Raw genomic sequence first — 22564 nt, 5'->3', positions numbered from 1 at the left:
GAAGTGTGCTCTTTATGTTCTCCCTCAATCACGAACACACACGCTTCATTAATGATCTACTGTTATGTTAATAGCTAATTATCATTCTCCACCTGAACATGCTTCCCTAAAACAAGTTAACTATACTTTTCACGCCATCTCTTAATCAGACACGCTTTTCTACCACTGACTTTTGAGAATCTCAAAATTATCAATGTTCTTGATTCACTAGCAATTCAGGACTCTGCAGTAATCCTGCATTCCTTTCTCCGACTTGGCGACTAGGACCTCACACCTCGAGTGTCATTACAATGATCTTAACCTGGTTGATGGTTGGAAAAGTCTGACTTCCCAATTTTTTTTTACGCTTTGGGGTCGTATCCGGTATCACTCAAGTGGGATAAAGCTGACTTACCAATTGACTTAAATGCAGCATTAGCAGTGCTGCTGCTATTTACTCCTCTCTAACGTTAGTATTACTGCTTCAGTGGCTCTGCCCACGGTCGCTTATCCTGTCAGAAGGCGCAGGGTGGGTACGCTACCCAGAAGGCATGAGAGAGGGAGAGTCTCGGCTGCATCTGAGCCTAAATAACCTAGTTTTTAGTACATTTAATCAGCCCGTCAAACAAATAGAAATGACAATACCGATATACGTCAAATTTCCAAATATCGGTGCCGATGATCGTTCGACCTCTAGTCTGTTGCCTCTTTTAGGAAACTCAATTTGATTCAGGTTTTTCTCTCATCAGGAGATAAACTGTTTAAGTGTGATGAGTGTGACAAGTTGTTCAGTCGAAAAGAGAGTCTGAAGCAGCATATCTCCTACAAGCACAGTAAAAATGCGGTGGGTAGAATTTTGTTTTGTGTTTGTTTGTAGATAATTAACTGTTGCTAACCCTGCTTTTGTGTGTGTGTGTGTGTGTGTGTGCTTGTGTCTGCATTTACTAGCCCGACCTCGATTACAAATATAAATGCAACACTTGTCACAAATCCTTTCGCCTGGAAAATGCCTTACAATTCCACAACTGTAGGACAGGTAAGGATTTTTTTTTTCAGGTTTAAATTGATAACTAAATTCTCTCACTGTTTTTTTTCCCTCTTCAGACGACAAGACGTTCCAGTGTGATATATGCTCTCGCTTCTTCTCCACAAACAGCAACCTGTCCAAGCACAAAAAAAAGCATGGTGAGAAGCTCTACTCTTGTGAAATCTGCAACAAGATGTTCTACCGCAAGGACGTCATGCAGGAGCACCACAGGCGGCACGGCGTTGGTGAGTTGCTCCATCCACAATTACCGTATTTTCTGGACTATAAGTCTTTTTTTTTTTTCATAGTTTGGGGTGTTAACACATTATTATATCATTGAGTTCTAATTGTTCATTACCTTAATGTATATCACTTCTCACATTATTTTCACAATAAACCGCAAGAAGGCGCTCTAGGCCTGTGTTGAGTATTTTAACCTTGACCGTGACAAAAAAGCGGAAAGAGAAAGCCGGCGCATTGTTTACCTCAGAGACCTACAGGGAGTCATTTACCGGTAAATGTGACACTGAGGGTGAAGATTTGATTTGATTTAGTGATTTGAAGTGAAGACAATAGTTTGGCATGTATGATCTTTATGGTAGTGTTATCTGAATAACTCCTAATATGTTACATCGTGACTGACGAGTGTGTCTAAGATATGCGCGTACGTGTATGTTAGTATACCATGTTCTCTATTTTATCTTTATTCTAAATTGTCTTCCAAGATGAAATGTATGTTTTTGGTGTTAAATTTTATCGGATAAATTTCCCCCCCCTAAATGCGACTTATACGCCAGGTGAGACTTACACATGGTTTTTTTTCTTCCTAATTATGCATTTTTTAGCTGACTTATGGTCCCGAAAATATGGTATGCCTCTTTTCCACTGCAAATTACATGAATAATACCGGATTTCCTATTTTAATCGTACTACAGAAAATGAAAATCCGGGTTTGAAAGTTCATCAAAAATGCTTACATTAGGTCATGAAAAACTGTGTACAAACCCTGTATTGCCATATTTTACCAGTGTCGTTTGGCTGGTCGGATTTAAAATTTTGCCAGGCCGCATGTGGCCCACGGTCTGTACTTTGCCCTTATAGTGAGGAGAAATAAGGTATTAAGTTATTTTTATGCGTAATGTTACAATATTATTGTTAATAAATGTATTAAAGGGATGCCCAAGACTTTTTTTTCTTTTTTCCTTTGTTTATTTTTTTGCCTTCTTTTGTTTATTTTTTTTGTAGCTATTTTCTTCCTTTTTCTTTTCTATTTTTCTCTCTTTTCATTTCTTTAATTTTTTTCCATTCTTGTCTTTTTTGCTTTATTTTCCCACTTTTTGCGCATAATGTTACATAATAATTAGTAACATATGGATTGAAAAAACAAAAACAATCTGAAGACCCGTTTGGGAGTTGAAAGCACCGTCTCTTTTTAGTGAACCGAGCTAGACCTATTCAAAGTGCAGGTCATTGTTTGATGTGATGCGGCTTTTTTGTCCTCTTGTGCCTCTCAGCATTATTTTGCGAGCTGGAATAAACCCTTTGGCTGACCTAATACCACTTGCGGGCCATGTGTTTGACACTTCTGCTCTAACTTAACACCACAGGGCCAAAGCACATGAAGAGAGAGGAGATGGAGAGCAACGGGGAAGAGGCCACCAAGTACAGAAAGGAACCATCACCGTGCCCCATTTGCGGCAAGGCGAGCTCTCTGCCCGCTTAGTTGAAATCTCCCCTGGACAAACCAGATTGAATCCTGATCCCTGTGTGTGAACAGGTCTTCTCCTGTCGAAGTAACATGAACAAACATCTGCTCACTCACGGAGATAAGAAGTATACCTGTGAGATCTGTGGACGCAAGTTCTTCCGAGTGGACGTCCTTCGCGATCACATTCATGTTCATTTCAAGGTCAGATGTCAACCAATAACCTTGATGTATCATTTCGTGCCTCATAGTGGTAAAAAACAATATAGATTTGATGATTAAGCAAAAGTACTTGAACTATCATTTAAACACCCATGTTTTAAAATACTTGTTAGTTTGGGGGTAGCTGACAATATTTACCGCCATCTTGCTGCTTAGGCAAGGTTTCTAAACTATCATCTCGAGATGATAGCTTGAGGCCTCCACCTTAATATGAAAGGTTTAAAGGGATAATGTATATCATTTAGCTCATCCTCGTCGTGAAAAACATTAAATAAAAATAATATTAAAAAAAGCCAAACTATCATATAACCATGCATTTTTTTTAAATACTCATGGATCGAGAAATCTATTTGACATAACATGAGGGTCACCTTAGAGGTCGCTGACATGATTGTCGGCCAGCTTGCTGGTATGGCTACTTCTTTTCTTTCTTTCTTACTTCTTGTTATTTTCTGGCTTTCCCCAATTTTATCGTTTAGCTCCTCAGTGGCTTTGCTTTGCCATTGCATCTTTGCTTGCATTAGTTTGTATTGCATTGTCCTATGAAGCGTTATCGCCCCCTACGGGTGGCGCCCAAGAGGACAGGTGCATGTTACACCTAAACAGGGCACTCTGAAATCTGTATTACGTGAGGAAATTTATTTTGGGCTGTGCAAAAAATAAGATAGCGTTTCCCAGTGGTAAATTGTAATGGGAAGAACTTTCTGCACCTGAAAATGTAAGCTACTTATGATTTTACCCAACAACTATTTTGGGAGAGATTTGTCTCAAAAATATTTAAACACTTTTTGTTCAGATTCACAAATATATCTTGTCCTGATGAATACACGCAAGATTAACATTTGTGTTCAATTTGTGGCTCTGCAAAATACGTGTTTCACACCGGATTTCTTCTTTTTAAAAGTGCTTGAATTTGGCCATAAAAAGCGGTGTATGAACTCTGGGTCTGAATGAGATTTTGTTTTCCAAGTGTTTAAACCCGGATTATTATAACAAATGCTGAATGAGCCCATCTTGTGCCAGGATATAGCCCTAATGGACGAGCAGATGAGAGAGGACTTCATCAAAAAGATTGGCATTTCATCAGCAGATAGCGATGAAAAAGACGACGATGAGGACGAAGATGACCCCGAGAACCACAAGTATAATTGCAAGAAATGTCAGGTCAGCTTGGCCCCATTTCGGCCTAACTTCATTCAATTATCAACGTGACCCCACGATAATTCACAAGGGCCCTTTGCACGTGTCGGCAGATGTCTTTCGCCAAGGGTCGGGAATACCTAAAGCACATCATGGTGCAGCACAAAGAGCGTGGCTTCGGCTGCGCCATCTGCAACCGTCGTTTTGCACTCAAGGCCACATACAACGCCCACCTGGTCATCCACAGAGAGCAGCTGTCTGACCCTTTCGTGCAGAAGTAAGGAGCTCGTTGACAGTGGTTCATTTTCCAAATCTGGTTTCGTGAGCACGGGCTTGACATTAATCTATTACCGTATTTTCACGACAATAAGAAGCACAAAAAAGTCTTCGATTTTCTTCAAATAGCGCGGGGCACCCTATCGAGCAGTGTGTGATGTAAAGCAGCAGGTGTAGCTGAGGCTGCCGTTCCCATTGCAGAGGTTAATGCTTGATTCCAATTTGTGGGGGAAATCCGATGTTTTTGTGAGATCGTTCACATTTCCAGCTAAATGTGATTTGTATGCCATCTCCTGTGACTTTTAAGTGTCTGCTGTGTGAACAAAACAAGTGTCCCACTTGCGCAGTAGGGGACAGGCATCCTGATTTGCGGACGTTTTCATGGATGCTAACGCCGAAGCGTATCTAGTAATTTGAAAGGTATTGTGCTACCGGAAGCTGAACAGAATTGTCCCCCAAATATTAATTAAATCCTAAACCTCACTTTCCCTTCATTGAATGCCTTCTACGTTTTCGGCCGCCATAGTGTTAATTTCTACGTTACGCGGAAGAACATGGAAACCGCGCAGCCGCGAGATAATTGAAAATTCATGAATCGATGGTTCACAAGTGTAAAAAGCTGAAAAACGAACTCTGTCAAGTTGTTATCTGTGTGTTTTACTTTGTAATCAATACTTAAAAAAACACAACCAAACTCTGTTTTGCTCCTGCAATTTTTTTAAATATGCACACTTGTTTTTTTGCGTTGTTGTGCAGTCGCAGAAGTGCACCCTGTGTGTGGGTTAAATACAAAGACTGCTCCTTTTAACACGGTGCGCCCCTATGGTTTTGAAAATACGGTAAGCCTAACTTTGAGTTGGGTGGATATTGGATTTTTGACTTCTCTAGCATAAACAACAATAAACAGGTTAAAGAACACCTTACGTACAGTATGTCACAAAACTGAGTAGACCCCTCACATTTCTGCAGAGATTTCATGATAATGTTTAATTGAACTTTACTGAAGAAACATCGCTTTGACAGAATGAAAGGTAGTCTGTGTAAAGCTTATATTGCAGTGTAAATTTATTTTTCCCCTCAAAAACTCATAATATAGCCATTGGTAGCTAAACCCCTGGTAACCAAAGTGAGTAGACCCTTTAGTACAAGTTCCTGAAGTTCAGTATTTTGTGTGGCTTGCATTATTTTGCAGAATAATTTTAATCCTCCTGGCCATGGATTTCACCAGAGCCTCATATATTGCCACTAAAAGGCTCTTCCACAACTACATGAAAATATGGCTGAGTTGGGGGATATTCAATATCTTGTGCTTCTCCACCTTACGCTTGAAGATTCTCCAAAGGTGTTCTATTGGATTTAGATCCAGAGACATGCTTGGCTTTTCCATCCCCTTTACCCTTAGCCCCTTTGTAAATGCCTTGGTCAAGTCAAGTCAAGTCCCATTTATTTGTATAGCCCTTAATCACAAAAATGTCTCAAAGGACTGCACAGGATTACAATTACACCATCGCCTGATCTTAAACCAACATACGGGCAAGGAAAAACTCAAAACCTCAGCGTGAGGAAAAAAGAAACCTTGATAAGGGGCCTCATAAGTGGTACACCCCCTTTCAGGATGACCAGGGTGGAATAGATTGGTCATCTTAGAAGTGTATTTGGAGTTATTTTCAGGCTGGAATATTGCCCTGCGACCTAGTTTGTGGAGGGATGGGATCATTCTCTGCTCCAGAATTCAATATTTAGAATTTTGAAAGCAAGATCATTTTTTATTTGATGACATTGAATTGTTGGGAAAACAACTAAAATTCAATGTGCGTTTGGGTGATTGAAACACTTGAAAATGCCTGAATTTTATATGCAAAGGTCAACAACAATGAAGGTGACCCATTGTAGTTAAACACTATAATATCCACTATCACAACTAGTTATATACAAGAAGGCTTTCTTTGGTGTACTATAGTAGCCTTGTTGTACAATATGTCACCACAGTGAGTTTGAAGTATTTCAGACTTTTCTCTCAGAAGTGAGGGGAGTCCGATTTTGGCAGGTGTTGCCAAAATCTCACCCACCTGCTACAGTGGTCCATGTTTGAGCTACAGACTTGAGGCTTTTAGGGTAACATTCTGTGATCTCAATAAGTCACAATAGTGATTTTCAAGTATTTCAGACAGTTCTTTCAGAAGTTTGGATAGGGAGTCAGATTTTGGCAGGCGTCTCATTTATAATGGTCCTATTCAATCAGTGAAATGTCCTTACTAACTTATGCCACCACAACATGATTTTCACATACCTCAACTCTTGTTCTCTTGAAAGGTATATCCATCCATGTGAAATTTGTGGAAGAATCTTCAACAGTATTGGCAACCTGGAGAGGCACAAAATCATCCACACTGGTGAGAAGCATGCAGTACAGCAGTGTCCCTCAACCAATGTGCTGTAGCATAATGGTTTGGAGTGAGGCCTTGTTTTGTGTGCTGCAGTCACAAAGTCACTGCAAAAAGTCTGCTTAGGGGAAAAAAAGTTAAAACTGTAATTATTTTTTTGTTAAATTGAAATAAGCAAAAAAGAAGATATTTGGCTCAATTGAGGATTTATTTTCCTTACCTAATTAAAAAAACAGTAAAGATTGCACTGCAATTTAATAAATAAATAAATGTGTGTATATATATATATATATATATATATATATATATATATATATATATATATATATATATGATAGATGGATAGATAGCTGGGTTGAGTTGGATATATAAACCAACCAGGGTTGTAGTGGCACTATTTTCTTGTGGTTTGTCTTGGGCAAGTACAGCCTGGTGGCGCCTATCCCAACATTTTTGTTTTGTTTTGAAAGAGAAAAATAATTTAAAATTGTATTTGGAAAATATGATTCTCAAAATTACATAATGTGCAGGTTGGTTGGTTCAAACATTTAGTCTAACGATGATGCTATGGAATTACATTTTAAGACTCTTTCATTTAAGTTTTTTCTTAAGGTACATTTAAAAAAATAGTTCTTTCTTAAAAGGACCTATGTCATATTTATCCACTAGATGTGACTATTGTGTCGCGCAACAGAAAATGAATGTGATAAAGCATGAGGACGAATCTTAACTATAGAGACTCAAAGTGACTAAAAAGCATATTTTCCCTATCATTTTTTTGCCCAGTCTTAAAAAAGGTTGATACAATTGCAGTACAGGTTTTAATTTTTTTATTCATATTAAGTACAGTGTGGATCATGTTCAAATACATAAAGAGTTTCTCATGCATCCTGCAGGTGTAAAAAGCCACAGCTGTGATAAGTGTGGCAAATCTTTTGCCAGGAAGGACATGCTAAAAGAGCACCTCCGGGTCCACGATGATATCCGAGACTTTCTGTGTGCCGAGTGTGGCAAAGGTCTGCTCCTGTTGTGTGAACGCAAAAATGTTTTGGGGGATTGTTTTGACATAATGGAATTTGTGCAGGGATGAAGACCAAGCATGCCCTCAGGCACCACATGAAGTTGCACAAGGGCATCAAAGAGTATGAATGTAAGGAGTGCAACCGCAAGTTTGCTCAGAAAATCAACATGCTCAAACACTATAAAAGACATACGGGTGAGTTATCATCAGGCCTGCAACGATAAGTCTCCGTTTTCGACAAAAAAATGAATGGTAAAAATAGTTGCCAATGAATCCCATTGCCGACTGTTGTCGTCAAACACGTTTTTCCAACAGAGGAAGGAATATTACTTGATTATAATGCCTGCTGAGCGACGCTAATGCACAATAGTGTCTCTGTCTATAGAGGTAACACAGGATTGACAGACGGCGTCTACATCAAGTACGCACACTTAAACTTGTTAAGTTTGGGAACATTTTAGCCTGACTTCTCGCAAGTTTGCAGAGCAGACCTTGCGGATCATGGCGGTAAATCGTTAACACACGGACATTTAAAGAGCATGTCGGACAGTTGAACAAAACAGAGTCTGACTCGCCTATGTAAAATTTAAGCAACATTCAAGCCTATAAGGTTTTTATGACATGCATTGTACATTTTATATTGAAGGTCGACCGATTATTGGGTAGGCTGATTATCGGCCCACATATTAGACAGTTTGACGGATATTGGTATTGTCATTTTTTTCCCTGCGGGTTGTTGATTACATATATTTAAAACTGGGTTATCTAGGCCCAGATGCAAACGATCCGCTTCTCCCTCTCTCACTCTCTCCTGCCTTCTGTCTCGGGCGCTACCCACCACACACCTTCTTCTTGGATAAGCAACCGGGGGCAGAGCCACTGAAGCAGGAAGAATAAAGTTTGAGCTGAGCAAATAATGGCAGCTCTGCTAACTCCTGGGTCCCGACATGCCTGTGAATAAAGTCTGCCTATAATATTGAAATTGTAAAAAGGCTCTGGTAGAAAAGCATGTATGCGATTAAGGCATAGCGTAAAAAGTGTAGTTAACTTGTTTTAGGGAAGCACGTTCAGGTGGAGACTGATATATTAGCTCTTATCATTACATTAGTTCGTCAATCAAGCGTGTGTGTTTGAGTTTGAGGAAGTGCATAAAAAAGCATGCTAAAATGGAAGGCTGAGTCATTAGCTGTTAACATTAGTTCATCAATCTGGCTCTAAAACCGAAATCCTCACACTTCTCAATTCGTGAGCTTTGTTGAAATTTCAATGCACGTTTTGAGTTAAATTAAGTCATCTTGGTTTATTTTTATCTATTTATTGTAAAAAAAAAAAACTCAGGGAGCTATTTGGATGGATGGATGGATAGTACAGTACTTTGTCATTCTTGTACACATGTATACAGACCAAATTGTCGATACGTCTGTCCTGCACAGTTTCTGTAAATGTAAATATATAATAATGAGTTGGAGTATTTTGAAAAATTATACTATATAATAGTGCAAAAGACTTGTAGAGCGAAAAAAAACAAGCCAGTTTTAGTTTTTATGTACCTTTTATACGAGTTGCTGATGAGCCGAATTTCATTTCCTGCCCTATTACTTTTTGGTTTAAGTAAAAGGTTAGTAATGTTACTTGTGTTGAAATGCAGATTTATTTACTGTAAAAATCATTGTTTTTTGTTTTTTTTTACAAACCTACATTGTGCTCAATGAAAAAAACATTTTGGCGTTTCTTAATCAATCATAATTATCCAATTATTCAACTAATCATTTCAATAGTTGGTGACTAGTCGACTATTGAAACAGTCACTAGTTTTCACATGAAAGTGCCATCTTGAAATCAGCAATGTAATGCATCGTATTCTGCGTGTGTGTCTGTAGGTATAAAGGACTTCATGTGTGAGCTGTGTGGCAAAACCTTCAGTGAAAGAACAACTTTGGAGACGCACAAACTCATTCATACAGGCAAGTATGTAATGTTAAGCCGGAAGCTTCTGCAATGCCGCAGAAGTGGTAAACGCGGGGAAGAAAGGGGAAGGTTCTGCAATGCATGCTTTATATTGTTTGTGTAAACTGCTTGTGCTCAAATATTTTTCTCTCAAATGTTATGTCACTCCAGTACAGTGTTGGTTGTCATACCCAAAAATGGAATTCATTGTAGATATTAGCTACTTCATTTAAAAAAATCATTACTGACACCAAAAAGTAGTGAATTACTCTGAAAGTAACGATATAGTTACTACCGCACATATCATTATAGCTGACCCCTGAAAATGCTTTAAAATAGCCACATAATAAAAAAATAGTAAAAAGGGTTTACACCAACAGCCTTCATTTTTCTTGGCTGGCCTATTCTTGGGACGCTGCAAACCAGCACTTAGCAAGACACTCCATATCAATTTTGTCTCTGGGTTTCAAACCACTCCAAGATCACTTTTATCAATTTATGATGACCGTCAAAAATATTTGGTTTTGTTCTCCTGGCATAGCATGTTTCAAAAATCACAGTTCACGAATCCCTTAATCGCATCGGTCGTCGGGGCACCAATGAGGACAGCTTTCTCCACTGCTACTTACGGTTAACTGGCCTTTTTTGGGTTATGGCAAAGTTGGGACCAGTCCATTCTTGAAGTTGTCGGCCCAGTTCTTTTTCGGTCTTCCTCTCCTCCTGCCCCTTTGGACTGTGCCCTGGATAATTATCTTGGTCAGTCCTGATGATCTTGTGATGTTACCATACCACTGAAGTTTCCCTCTATGCACAGTTGACAACAGTCCTTTGTAGGTGCCCTTTGATGGTGTTGTGCACTGTTTTGTTTGTCACATGGGCTAAGTAGCTGATGCTTAGATGTTTCATGAAGCATCGCAGCTCCATGGCTTGGATTTCCTTTTCTTGTTTTGCTCTCTGAGTTCGTGTCTTTTAAGCGTAGAGGAAGATGGAAGTAACCAGTGCTTGCATGAGTCTCATCTTTGATTTCACTGCTATCTTCTTGTGCCTCAGAAGTCTGGCAAGTGTGATTGTGGGTCTGAGTTATCCTGGCAACGATTTCCAGTTCTTATCGCTTTTCTGATATGACAGCTCCTAAATATTTAAATTTAGTGACAGGTTAAAACTCTCCGTGGTTGATGATGATTTTGGTCGTGATACCTTTAAGATTGTTGGTCATTACTTTTGTTTTTTCTGTGCTGATTTCCATTCCATACTGGCTTAATGTTTTGTCCAGGCAATTGACTAGATTCTGAGGTCCTGTTTGTCTCCTGCCATTCTGACAATATAATCAGCAAAAGAGAGGTTAGTGATGTGTTCCCCAATACTAACTGTACCTCCATATTGCTCCAGAGCTTCAGACATGATCCTCTGCAGGAATATGTTGAATAAAGTTAAAGAGAGAATGCAGCCTTGTCTTACACCGATTGTGGTTTGAAACTAGTTATACAAATAAAAAGACCAAAATTCAGCACATGTTTACGGTAAATTCTGCACTAACGTTTGCCCTATTGATTTCCCGTTGGTTTGTTATTTCTGTTTAAGCCACACACACTCTGCATTAGCTGGCTACCATTTGTTACTGGTGAAACCCAATATGTGCATATACACCGTTCCCCCTAATTCAGTATTTTACAAGTGTTGGCGTAGACATTCCGTGTCTTACCACGTGTTGAACTCTCGGGAGCATTTCTGTTGAGAACTTTCATTACAAAGTTGCAAAATAAAAACAGTATACTCTGGGCCAGTTGATCAGGAGAGCGTTGTCCCACAAAAGGTATCGAAAAATTTCTTGGCCCTGTCTTATAGAAAAGGGGTGTGGATTGGCTAAATGGAAAATGAAACTAAGCTTGCTGTAATTTTCTAGGCAAAGTGAGGATGTCACATCTTCACAAACAGACCGTTGTTATGACTGGAGGCAGTTGGATGTTCAAGTTTGTATGATAAGAGTATGGTAGACTCAAGGGCTCTTGGAAACATTACTAGGAAAGTACCAACGGAAAGTAAATACTTCTTCCAAAGTGAATGAGTATAAGTTGCATTTATAACAACTAAATTGATCATGTGATTATCAAACTAATGATGTGCTGATAAAATAATAACGCTGATATAGCTGAAAACTTATGCGATAATGTCAACAAACTCTGTGACACATTTTAATAATCTATCATTAGTCAAGTCTTTTTTGTATAACCCTTAATTACAATAAGTCTCAACATCCTTTGATCTGAAACCTACATGAGGACAAGGAAAGACTCAAAAACCTCAGCATGAGGAAAATGAAGAAACCTTGAGACTGGGCCACACATAAGGTAATCCCCCCTCCAGCATGACCAGGCTGCAACAACACACAGACTTCATTAACCCAAAATATAGGTTAAACCAGAATGACCCCTGCCACAAAATCTTGACCGATGCGGCATAATCGAGAAGATGGCGTACATCAGATCCAAGTACTCGTAAAATGGCTTGAAATGAATGCACTGTGGAGCAACTAGGCTCATCCTTCTCCCTCAAGGACAAGGAAACAATAGTATCAACATCACTCATAAGCTATAAAATATAACTATGTCGAAATATAACTATAACATGTTAAGTTATTACTTTGGCTTCCTTGCAAGTATATATGGTAGGTAAAATTCCTTCATCACAATGACAAATGTTATCTTTCTCATACTCTGCTTGATACGGCACCTCAGTATTTAGATGTATTTTGTAAGTACATACAAACACGGCCACTATTTTTTTTAAGTAGCTGGAAGAGTGAGGGTTGTATGTGACATCCTTAGCGAAGTTGGTATAGTTAGCAATTAAAGGATGTTGTAATTTATCTACTTTTAATAAGTAGCGAAGTAACGCACCATGTTGTAACAGCAATTGAGTTATAAAATTTGAGTTTGTACTCGTTATCGATAAAAGTAATTGTGTTCCTTTGAAACGCGTTAGTACCGAGAAACATTTTCTAAGCTAATGAAAAATATTACTGTATAGATTATCTGGCTGTTCTTCAGTGGGAATGTTTTTTTCTGTTGGTTAATGTCAGACTCCAACCCAGGGGTCGGGAAACTACGGCCCACAAAACCATACATGGCTTTTTTCATGAGTACATATGTCTCAGGGATAAAAAAGAATTTGTCCATTTACTGCCACACATCAGAAGCTGAAGTAATACTGACTGCCAAATGGGTTCGGTCCAGTCTATAAAGGGCAAAGTGTCCTCTGCAGTTTATAGTCTAGGTGTCACACCAACAGACCCCGTTTTGGCTGTAAATCGCTAAATAATCCTTCATACAGAGGTTGATCAAACAAACTATGTTCATTGTTGAGAAACTTTATGATGAAAAGCCACAGAACAAACTTTAAATACCCAGAATCTCTAGCGTAGCACCTATAGCAATTTGATTGGGTGTGCGGTAGGAACAGGCGGAGCTGTACACAGTGCGCACTCTTTCTCCCCGCCCAGAGCCATCTGCTATGAAAGTAAACACGTTGGTATACTTGTTTGCAGTATTGTGACATTTTGACAAAGCTCTTTGCGTGTACTTTTTAAAATGATTATTTAGCACCAAATGAGTCAAAATGAGCCTCAACACTCTTAAGTAACTTCGGGAGGAAGACACATTATAAGTGGTATATTTATTTTGATATGGAAAACAGGCTCTGGCATTGTTATTATTTCATACCTTTTATCAAATCATAAAACGTCACAGTGAAATAAAATGCGCTGAAGAATTTGCTTTTGTCTAGAGAGCGTGTTTGGCAGTTTTGTTGAATTTTGTCTTAAAATATATATATATGGGTCTCTCTCTGAAATTAAATCAAAATGTTTTTTCTTTTATGGCTTTTGGGTTCAAAAGATTCCCGACCCCTGGTTTAACCAGTCTAAAACATGACTCATGAATTGTTCTGTTGACAAAGTTACACGGCTTCACCATTGAACATTAATTTTCATTCTTACCAAGTCTCTTATGTTTTCTGTTTCCCCTGCACAGTGGGAAAAACCTGGACTTGTGTCACCTGTGATAAGAAATACCTCACGGAGTACATGCTGCAGAAACATGTGCACCTGACCCATGAGAAAGTGGAGGCCCAGTCGTGTCAACTCTGCGGCACCAAAGTTTCCACGCGGGCCTCAATGAACCGACACCTGCGGCGCAAACATCCTGAGGTGAGCACCATCACTTTTGAGTTGGGTCTAGTTTTTCGGTTGACACCTGAGTTTTCCTTTTATGTTTTAAGATTGTGCCTGTAAGAGTTGAAGACTTTGACGAGTTTCAGGAATCCCAAACAATCAATGACTCGTCTGTCGGTGTTGGGCAGGTTTGCTTTAAACCTGAAAAAGGGTCTTCATCTGAACTTTGCATAAAACCAATGTTCCCTCTAAGCTGTGCGTGTGAGCAATTGTGCACTGGCCAGACCTTCTCAGCACACATGTAAAGCTATCCTGTGCATAAAAATCAGGGCTCGAAATTGCAAAATCAACACCCTATCAAATATGGCCAGAATTTCCGTGCATGCAGGCAAAAACAGTACGGGTTCCTTTTGTGTATTTTAAATGCTGTGTTTTCAAGTCAATGTCAGCACGAGATTGAGTAAATGAAAGCAAGCATGCGAGCTTTAGTTATTGCGAGTGAGAGGGGGGCGGTGGTGGAGTTTGCTTTTTAAAATCAAATATAATTATTGTATTATTCCTTATCACTAAGACATTAAACTATACAGAGACAAGTTTGGTTTACTTTAATAATCGCCTTCACAGTTGGACTACGTAGTTATGTGACCTTTCCTAGCTCAATGTTGCCACTTGTTTCCGTCTTTTTAGGGAAGCGGCGTCACTAAAAAGAGCTTGCTCTTTCAACACCCAAACGGCTCTTTAGATTATTTTGTTTCTTTCATCCATATATTACCAATTATTATGTAACACAAAATGACTTGAAGGGGGAAAAAATAAGACAAAAAAAATAAAATTAGACAAAAATAGAAAATAAAAAGAAAAGAAGAAAAGAAAAAAAACAGGTAAGAAAGGAAAAAGCTACGGAAAAAAAAACAAAGGAAGCAACACATAAAAGAAGCTAAAGGACAAAAGGAAGAAAAGGCAGGAAAAAGTAAAAAGTTAGGAAAAAGGAAAGAAATAGTTTGGAAAATGAAACAAAAGAAAAAAAATGAAAGAAAAAAGTGAAAAAAATAAAGAAGAAAAAGCAGAAAAAAACACATGTTTTTTTGGAGTTTCTTTAATCGCAGTCAATCTTTTTTCCATCATTGTACTTCCACCTAAAAGTGTGATTGGATACAGTTCTGTAGTGTGCAACCGACTAAATAAATCCACAAAATGTTAGTATTATGTATGATAGAATACTTTTTTTTTTTTCAAAAAAAGAAATATCATGTAATAATTGTTGTGAATACAACTCATGTGTGTGGTCCGTGCAGCCGTTCCAATACTACATTAGCCAATTTATTAAAATCTGAACAACTAACCACCGTAAAATTCGGACTTTAAGGCGCACCTGTTTATAAGCCGCACCCGATTAGTTTTCAAAGGAAAAATACTTTTGTACATATATAAGCTGCACCTGACTATAAGGCGCATGTGCCCACATTGAAACATGAGACATTAACAAAGAAATACGGTACACAGAAAAAGTTTTAATGATATACGGTAACTTAACCCCTTAACGTTCCGAGAGCCTGCCGGTGGCTTGCCGGACTTTTGTTAAACAAATACTATAAAATCGGCGTACGTCCCCTTGCCGTCTTCATCTTCTTTGAATGTCCGCGAAAATGGCTTTGTTACATCAAGAATAATCCATAGGATCCCACCATGTAAAAGGTTTATTTGGCAGATGAATAGAAATCCACCTCAAACATTTCTGCTTCATTGGACCTTGCTTCTTGTAATCCGTTCTTTTCGCCACATTAATTTCTGTTTACAAATAAACAGACTCGTAAAATTATTCCTAATACGGTAGTTAGCCCTCCCCTTTCGATTGACACCTTTTTCATGATAAGGGTCTGTTTATGCTAGTTTTATCAAAGCACGGAGTTACATTAAACTTGCGTCTTCCTTTACACATATATTCCACCTGTCTCACCCTTGCCTATACTTTTCTGGCACTCCCTGGCGGCCTTTAGAAAAAAGCCATGAGCCGAGGGTTGAAAGCCTTTAAGAATTGCGGCTTATAGTCCGAATTTTACGGCAGTGTTGCATGAAAGCCAGCGGGAATTAAATTGGTTGTTCTTTAGGTTTTGGACATGTTTGATAATGACTCGGTTGCCACACTTGGGACTGATGTTGCTCACCGTTATTTCAAGAGGCACACACAAACTTCGTGTGATCACTCAGACCTGTGGAAGCCTAGAGGGAACATTGCAAAAAAACGTTTTTTTCAAGATCATCTTACGCATGTGTGTTTTGGAATTCGGCGAAATGTAACGAACAACTTCGTAATCCCGTAGCCGAACCTGAATCTGGAAAAAGACGGTCTTCCTCAAGAGAGACCCCGTCGACCTATTCGCCAAGCCAAGAAGAAGCAAAAAGTCACGCCTGAGCCTGACCTTTCCGGATCAGACGATTATGTGGATTTCACCGAGCCCAGGCAGGAAGTTCTGCGAGAATTACACACCGTCGTCGTTGGTGAGGAGACGGAAACGAGTTCTGCAGTGCAGAGTATCCAGCAGGTACGGTTTTGTATTTATCTGACCATTCCCGAGGCCCTCCGCCATTCTATTGGAAAGAGAACAGTTGCAGTTAGTTTACACATTACAAAGACGTGAAAATCTATAAAGAGACTACTTAAGTGAATTTGATGGAGATGTGTTATAAAATACTAAATGATGCTTTACTGTCTTTTAAACTCTATCAGGGTTCCCGCGGATCCTTAAAAAGCATTGAATTCGTTATTGTCAACATAAGGCCTTAAGCATTAAAATGTCTTAAATCCAACTTTCCAAAGCCTAAAACTGTTAACGCATTGGATTTATATTTGTTTGAAATAAAAAGATTTAGTTAAGTCATTTTTCATTTATCGTCATGAAAATGCTTCACGAATGTAGCAGAAAGGTTAATTGTTATCTGTTTGACTGAGGATCCATGATGTACCGTAAACATCCTTTTTATTTACTGTTTTCCATGTCTAAAAACAAAATAGTATTATGTTTTTATAGGGAAAGTTTTCAACTAGAGCAAAATATGATATATTTTTTTAAATGTTTGTAGCAGTATACAGTGACTTGCGAAACTATTTGGCCCCCTTGAACTTTGACTTTTTGCCACATTTCAGACTTCAAACAAAAAGATATAAAACTGTAATTTTTTGTCACGCACCAATAATAGGTGGGACACACTTTATTGGATATTTTAAACTTTTTGACAAATAAAAAACGAAAAAGTGGGTGTGCAAAATTATTCAGCCCCTTTACGTGCAGAATGGAATCCACCTGTGTGCAATCAAGTTTCTGTTGGAATGCACCTGCACTGTGATAGTCTCAGAGGTCTGTTTAAAGCATCACGAAGAACGAGGAACACACCAGGCAGGTCTGAGATACTGTTGTGGAGAAGTTTAAAGCTGGATTTGAATACAAAAAGATTTCCAAAGCTTTGAACACCCCAAGGAGCACTGTGCAATTAATAATATTGAAATGGAAGGAGTATCTGACCACTGCAAATCTACCAAGATCGGGCCGTCCCCCTAAACTTTCAGCTCATACAAGGAGAAAACTGAACAGAGATGCAGCCAAGAGGCCCATGATCATTCTGGATGAACTGCAGAGGTCTACAGGTGAGGTGGGAGAATCTGTCCATAGGACAACAATCAGTCGTATACTGCACAAATCTGGCCTTTATGGAAGAGTGGTAAGAAGGAAGCCATTTCTTAAAGATATCCATAAAAAGTGTTGTTTAAAGTTTGACACAATCCACCTGGGAGACACACAAACATGTGGAAGAAGGTGCTCTGGTCAGATGAGACCAAAATCGAACTTGTTGGCAACAATGCAAGATGTTATGTTTAGTGTAAAAGCAGCACAGCTCATCACCCTCAACACACTATCCCCACAGTCAAACATGGTGGTGGCAGCATCATGGTTTGGGCCTGCTTTTCTTCAGCAGGGACAGGGAAGATGGTTAAAATTGATGGGAAGATGGATGGAGCCAAGTACAGGACCATTCTGGACGAAAACCTGATGGAGTCCGCAAAAGACCTGAGCCTGGGACGGAGATTTGTCTTCCAACAAGACAATGATCCAAAACTTAATGCAAAAGCTACAATGGAATGGTTCACCAAAAACATATCAAGGTGTTAGAATGGCCAAGTTAAAGTCCAGACCTCAATCCAATTGAGAATCTGTGGAAAGAACCGAAAACTGCTGTTCACAAACGCTTTACATCCAACCTCACTGAACTGGAGCTGTTTTGCAAGGAGGAATGGGCAAAAATATCAGTTTCTCGATGTGCAAAACTGATACATACTCCAAGCGACTTGCAGCTGTAATTGCAGCAAAAGGTGGCGCTACAAAGTATTATCAATGGGGCTGAATAATTTTGCACACCCACTTTAAAAAAAGTTTAAAATATCCAATAAAGTGTGTTCAACTTCATGATTGTGTCCAACTTATTGTTGATGCGTCACAAGAAATTACAGTTTTATATCTTTTTGTTTGAAGTCTGAAATGGGGCAAAAGGTCACAAAGTTCAAGGGGGCCAAATAGTTTCACAAGCCACTGTATATAATCTATATATATATATATTACATATATAAATACACACTGTACACAGTTGTATAAAACTGCCCCTAATTCATGTGGTGTTTTGTTTATTTCATATATGTGTTAATTTTATTTAAAAAAAGCATTAAAAAAAAAACTTAAAGTCTTGAATTTAACTTGACTTAAGCTGTAGGAACCTGATTATTACTACATAAAGGATGAAGATTTGGTTCCTACCGACCGCCAGAAGCTGTGCTAAAAGTACTGAATTTCACCTTCGTGCATGCGCAGTCCGAGAAATGCATACTGAAATGTGTCACTCCATCACACCTGTGTCATCAGGAATGTCTATAAATTCCAGTCTCATCACACCTATGCCACATTTTATCTTCTCGTGTGGCAGGTGCATGCAGCTCTGCTCCAATTGAGGGAATTGGCATTTTTGCCATCCCTACTGCTATTAGCCTTAAGACTGTTTTCGTCAGAGGTGTGTTTTTTCGCCCTCTTAGAAGTTCTGTTAGACTTTTTGCGTTGGATGCCTCCTTGCGCTGCATGCTCTTTCGCGTTTGCCATGCTACTTCCCTCGGCTTACTGCGTCCTTTTCCTGTTCCATTTTTGCGTTTAATGCCTGGCACTATGTTTGCTTGAGCGTTTGGCGTGCAGGCGGCGTTGGCACCCCTTTCCCTTGGCTTACTGTGTCATCGTCCTGTTACGCCTATTTCCGTTGGATGCCTCCTTGTGCTGTGTGCTTGCCTTTTTCCCTGCAGGCTGCATTCCCGTCCTCCTTCCTTCTGCTTTTTTGAAAATTGGACCTCCTTGCCGACAGCATCTTAATCAATGGGCTGCCACGGATACATTCTGCTTTGCCGGCGACCCATCTGCCTGCCCACCTTTCCGGTCAGTTACAATAAGTTTCTTTGACCGGCCTGGCAGGGGCCGTGGCGCTGGGCCAGGTGCTGTCCGCCCTCATGTCCACTTTAGGGGCTGCCCTTGCCTCCCTGCAGTGGTTTACGTCTTTGCTGTCTTCCCTACTTTAGCACTACTAATGCTGCGGGCCAACCGTCTCCTCTGGTGGGCTGGCCTGTCTGGGTGGCTGTATGCCTGCCGGGCGTTTAGTATTGTCTGGTCGGTTGCCATTCCTGTTGGGTTCTCCCCGGGCGGTGTCGCCTTCATCCCGATGTGGTGAGTCTGGTCCTTAAGCATGGCCAGTGCTGGTCTTTTTGCCTCTGGGGTGAGACCGACTGTCTTTAGTTGTCCTTCGCTCATGGTGCCGGATGGTCCTTAGGACCTGATTGTGTTGGTGCACTCCTACAGGGTCTCCTATTTGCCTTCTCACCGTTGCCTCTCCTTTTTTGGCGCTTTAGGGTTTTTTTTCAGTTGGGTTGTTGCTGACTGCCTACTTGTGGCCAGCTTGGATGTGGTCCCCCTTTCTGCGACGACTCTGTTAGGCTTAGCATCCCAACCCACACCTCTGCTTGTGAGTTTGGCCTTTCAGGGGCCTGGTTTGGCGCTGGGTAGTTTTGCTGACCAGCTCGGGCACGCTGTTCTTGGCAGCGCCGTCTGCTCGGTCGAGGGCACACAAAGGATTTGTCCCAGTGCTGCTCCTCATGTCCCATCTTGGGGTCTCTGGCTGAGGCAGGCCTTCAGTGGATTTCCTGTGGGACTTTGCTTTTACTCGCCTTGACTTCCACTCGGAGCGTAGCCGTGCTTCATTCCTTATTCGTTGGCTCCGCCTGCCTGCGGTGGCGTTTGGAAGATGCAGGCATCTTTCTGTGGCCGAATGTCGCCCTCATCCCTATGTCCCCTTCTGGCCCCCAATTTTCTTTGGGGGGTTTGCTGCATCTTGTGCCTCCAGCCCCTTTCCTGGGTGGGGTGCCTGGGGGGTGCTCTTGTGTGCGTTGCGCTGCGACTTTGTTGCGCCGCGACATTGTTGCGCCAGCAGGTTTTCATTTGACCGCTTGACTTTTTTTTGTTATGACTGCTTATCTAGAGTTTGTTTGGTCTAAGTGGTGCTTATCCCTCTGGTTTTGGCCAGGACTGTTGCCCGTATTATGCCGCCTGTGGCTGTGCTGCCATTCTACTGAGGCTGTTAACACTTCCTGGGCTACCTTGGGGATGTCCATGAAGGACATCTGTTCTGCCTTTTCTAGGGCGTTGCCTAGCACTTTCCCCAGGTTCTGTGGTGTTGATATGGCCTCACTCACATCAGTTGCCGTTGTCTTTGGTCTAGCCGAGATTTCTTCTTTTTGTTACCGGGGTTTCTATTGATGACGCTGGTATTAGTCCTTCAGTGCTTGCAGTGTTCTCGTTTGCCCGCGTCCCTGCGTCCTAGATGCATCATTTTTGCTGGGGACGCATAGTCTCAAATCAACGTGCGTCCCTGGGACGCAACTTTTTTGACACAAAATTGTCATTATTACCCGATTACATTTTTTTTAAACAAAGATTTACCGCACTCAAAACTTTTCGTCTGGCAAATCCAGCAGATGTTGTTTTGGTCTCGCGGTTCGAGTTTTCGTCTACACGCCGATCTCGAGTTGTGTAGTGAAAAGTCCTTCTCTCTTTAGAGAACCGGCTTTTTCGCCTAACTCATTCAAGAGAGCCTGCTCTCAAACGGCTCACCTGCTTCGATGCATTATATTACGAATGATGATGTTGTATAAAGAAGTTAAGAAAAAAAAGGAATTATTCAAGGAGAAAATGAAAAAAAGACAGGTTTGTGGTTATCCCTTTAATCAGTATATTACCCACAATAATTTGATGCAGAAAATGAATTAATAATTTGATTATTAAAACTGAATGAATATATAGATTCCATCATATTATTTGTCAACAATTTTACAATTTCAACCTCGATAACACTAAATTTTGGGGACCCATAGATCTCTGTTGGGACCCATAGATTTTTGAGCATGTGAGTCCCCGGGACCCATCACTTTTCAGAGGTAAAATGAACACTGTGCTTGTAGCAATGCCTCCGGTGGTTGGTAGGAACGAAATGGAATTATTCTCTGTTCCCTGGTAACTCGTTACCTTAAATATAAAGTAATTCTGTTACTAATTCAGTTACAATTACTTTTTTAAAACAATGTGCCCATCACTGCTTTCCAATGGTTTTTTATCTTGCAATTGTTGGTTTTTCAGGTGGTGGTTCTCACAGACCCCAATGCCCAATCCACCACTTCTCCCAGCAACTCTGTCAGTCTGAGCAACATCACAGTAACGCCCATTGCGAGTCCGCCATCCTCAACTCAGTTCACCAGCCTGCAGCCCGTCCCCGTCGGGCAACTGAGCGCCGGAGACCGGCCCATGTCGCTGGAAAATTCCATCCTCACCGTCACCTTCGACGCGGTCGGCGGTTCGGCCGTGCTCCAAAACGGGCCCCCCGACCTCGGCCACGAAACCGCGGGCCCTACAGAAGGACGGTCATCCCAGTCAGTCGCGCATTTCATCAACCTGGCCACGCTAGTCAACCCCATTGGTCACCAGCTGGAAGCCTGGAGGCCAATGCCGGCGCCTGAGGGCGACCGAGTTGCTCCTGTGGCAGAAGCCGGCCAGGGGGACCTTCACCGTGTCCAAAGTCAGGGGCCCAACGGGGGCCAAAGTCAGCAACAGCAGCAGAGTGCTACCACGCAGCAGATGTTCAGCTACTAATGGCGCACTCGTCGCATGTAAAGACAATTAATAATGTGGATGGATAAAAATAGCATTTGTATGTACAGGGTGTCCCAAAAATGTTTACATATTTTAGCAGCTGATAACTCAATTATTCTTTCTGTATAGACCAGGGGTACGCAAACTATGGGCCGTAGGCCGCATGCAGCCTGTTGGGCTTTTTCAAATATAAGAACAATATATAATAGTAAACAAAGTACTACTACATTTTTTTGGGGTGCCAACTCTTCCTCATTGTCTCTTTTGTGTGTTCTACTGGTCAAGTCATGTTTAGTTGTATAGTCTTTAATCACGAGAAGTCTCAACCTCAGCATGAGGAAATTAAGAAACCTTCAGAAGGGGCCACACATTTGCCAAAAAATCATTTACGGTAGTATATTTTTCCTGCATCCTTGCAAATCTGTTTTCTGTCTCCGTGGCTTTTTTCACTGAGGATTACAACCTAACCACGA

General features: G+C 40.6%; 1 protein-coding gene across 2 annotated transcripts in view; it reads left to right on the top strand.

The window, feature by feature from the left end:
• Nucleotides 1–22319, top strand: part of prdm15 (PR domain containing 15) — a 37345-nt gene extending 15026 nt beyond the window's left edge. For both annotated transcript variants that reach the window (XM_088321336.1, XM_088321337.1), the window contains exons 10-24: nucleotides 729–823; nucleotides 928–1015; nucleotides 1084–1251; nucleotides 2614–2708; nucleotides 2784–2915; nucleotides 3957–4097; nucleotides 4187–4350; nucleotides 6663–6742; nucleotides 7630–7749; nucleotides 7818–7949; nucleotides 9635–9718; nucleotides 13730–13905; nucleotides 13977–14057; nucleotides 16191–16412; nucleotides 21582–22319. In XM_088321336.1, coding sequence (XP_088177462.1) covers nucleotides 729–823; nucleotides 928–1015; nucleotides 1084–1251; nucleotides 2614–2708; nucleotides 2784–2915; nucleotides 3957–4097; nucleotides 4187–4350; nucleotides 6663–6742; nucleotides 7630–7749; nucleotides 7818–7949; nucleotides 9635–9718; nucleotides 13730–13905; nucleotides 13977–14057; nucleotides 16191–16412; nucleotides 21582–22091 — 2288 coding nt within the window. In that variant the 3' untranslated portion in view covers nucleotides 22092–22319. The remainder of the gene's footprint in view (nucleotides 1–728; nucleotides 824–927; nucleotides 1016–1083; nucleotides 1252–2613; nucleotides 2709–2783; nucleotides 2916–3956; nucleotides 4098–4186; nucleotides 4351–6662; nucleotides 6743–7629; nucleotides 7750–7817; nucleotides 7950–9634; nucleotides 9719–13729; nucleotides 13906–13976; nucleotides 14058–16190; nucleotides 16413–21581) is intronic.
• The last annotated feature ends 245 nt before the right edge of the window (nucleotides 22320–22564 follow it).

This window comes from Urocampus carinirostris, chromosome 17 (assembly GCF_059441175.1).
Source record: "Urocampus carinirostris isolate Australia breed hairy pipefish chromosome 17, RoL_Ucar_1.0, whole genome shotgun sequence".
Lineage (NCBI taxonomy): Eukaryota > Metazoa > Chordata > Actinopteri > Syngnathiformes > Syngnathidae > Urocampus > Urocampus carinirostris.
Note: the sequence above shows the minus strand (reverse complement) of the source record. Positions and strands in the feature narration are given on the sequence as shown.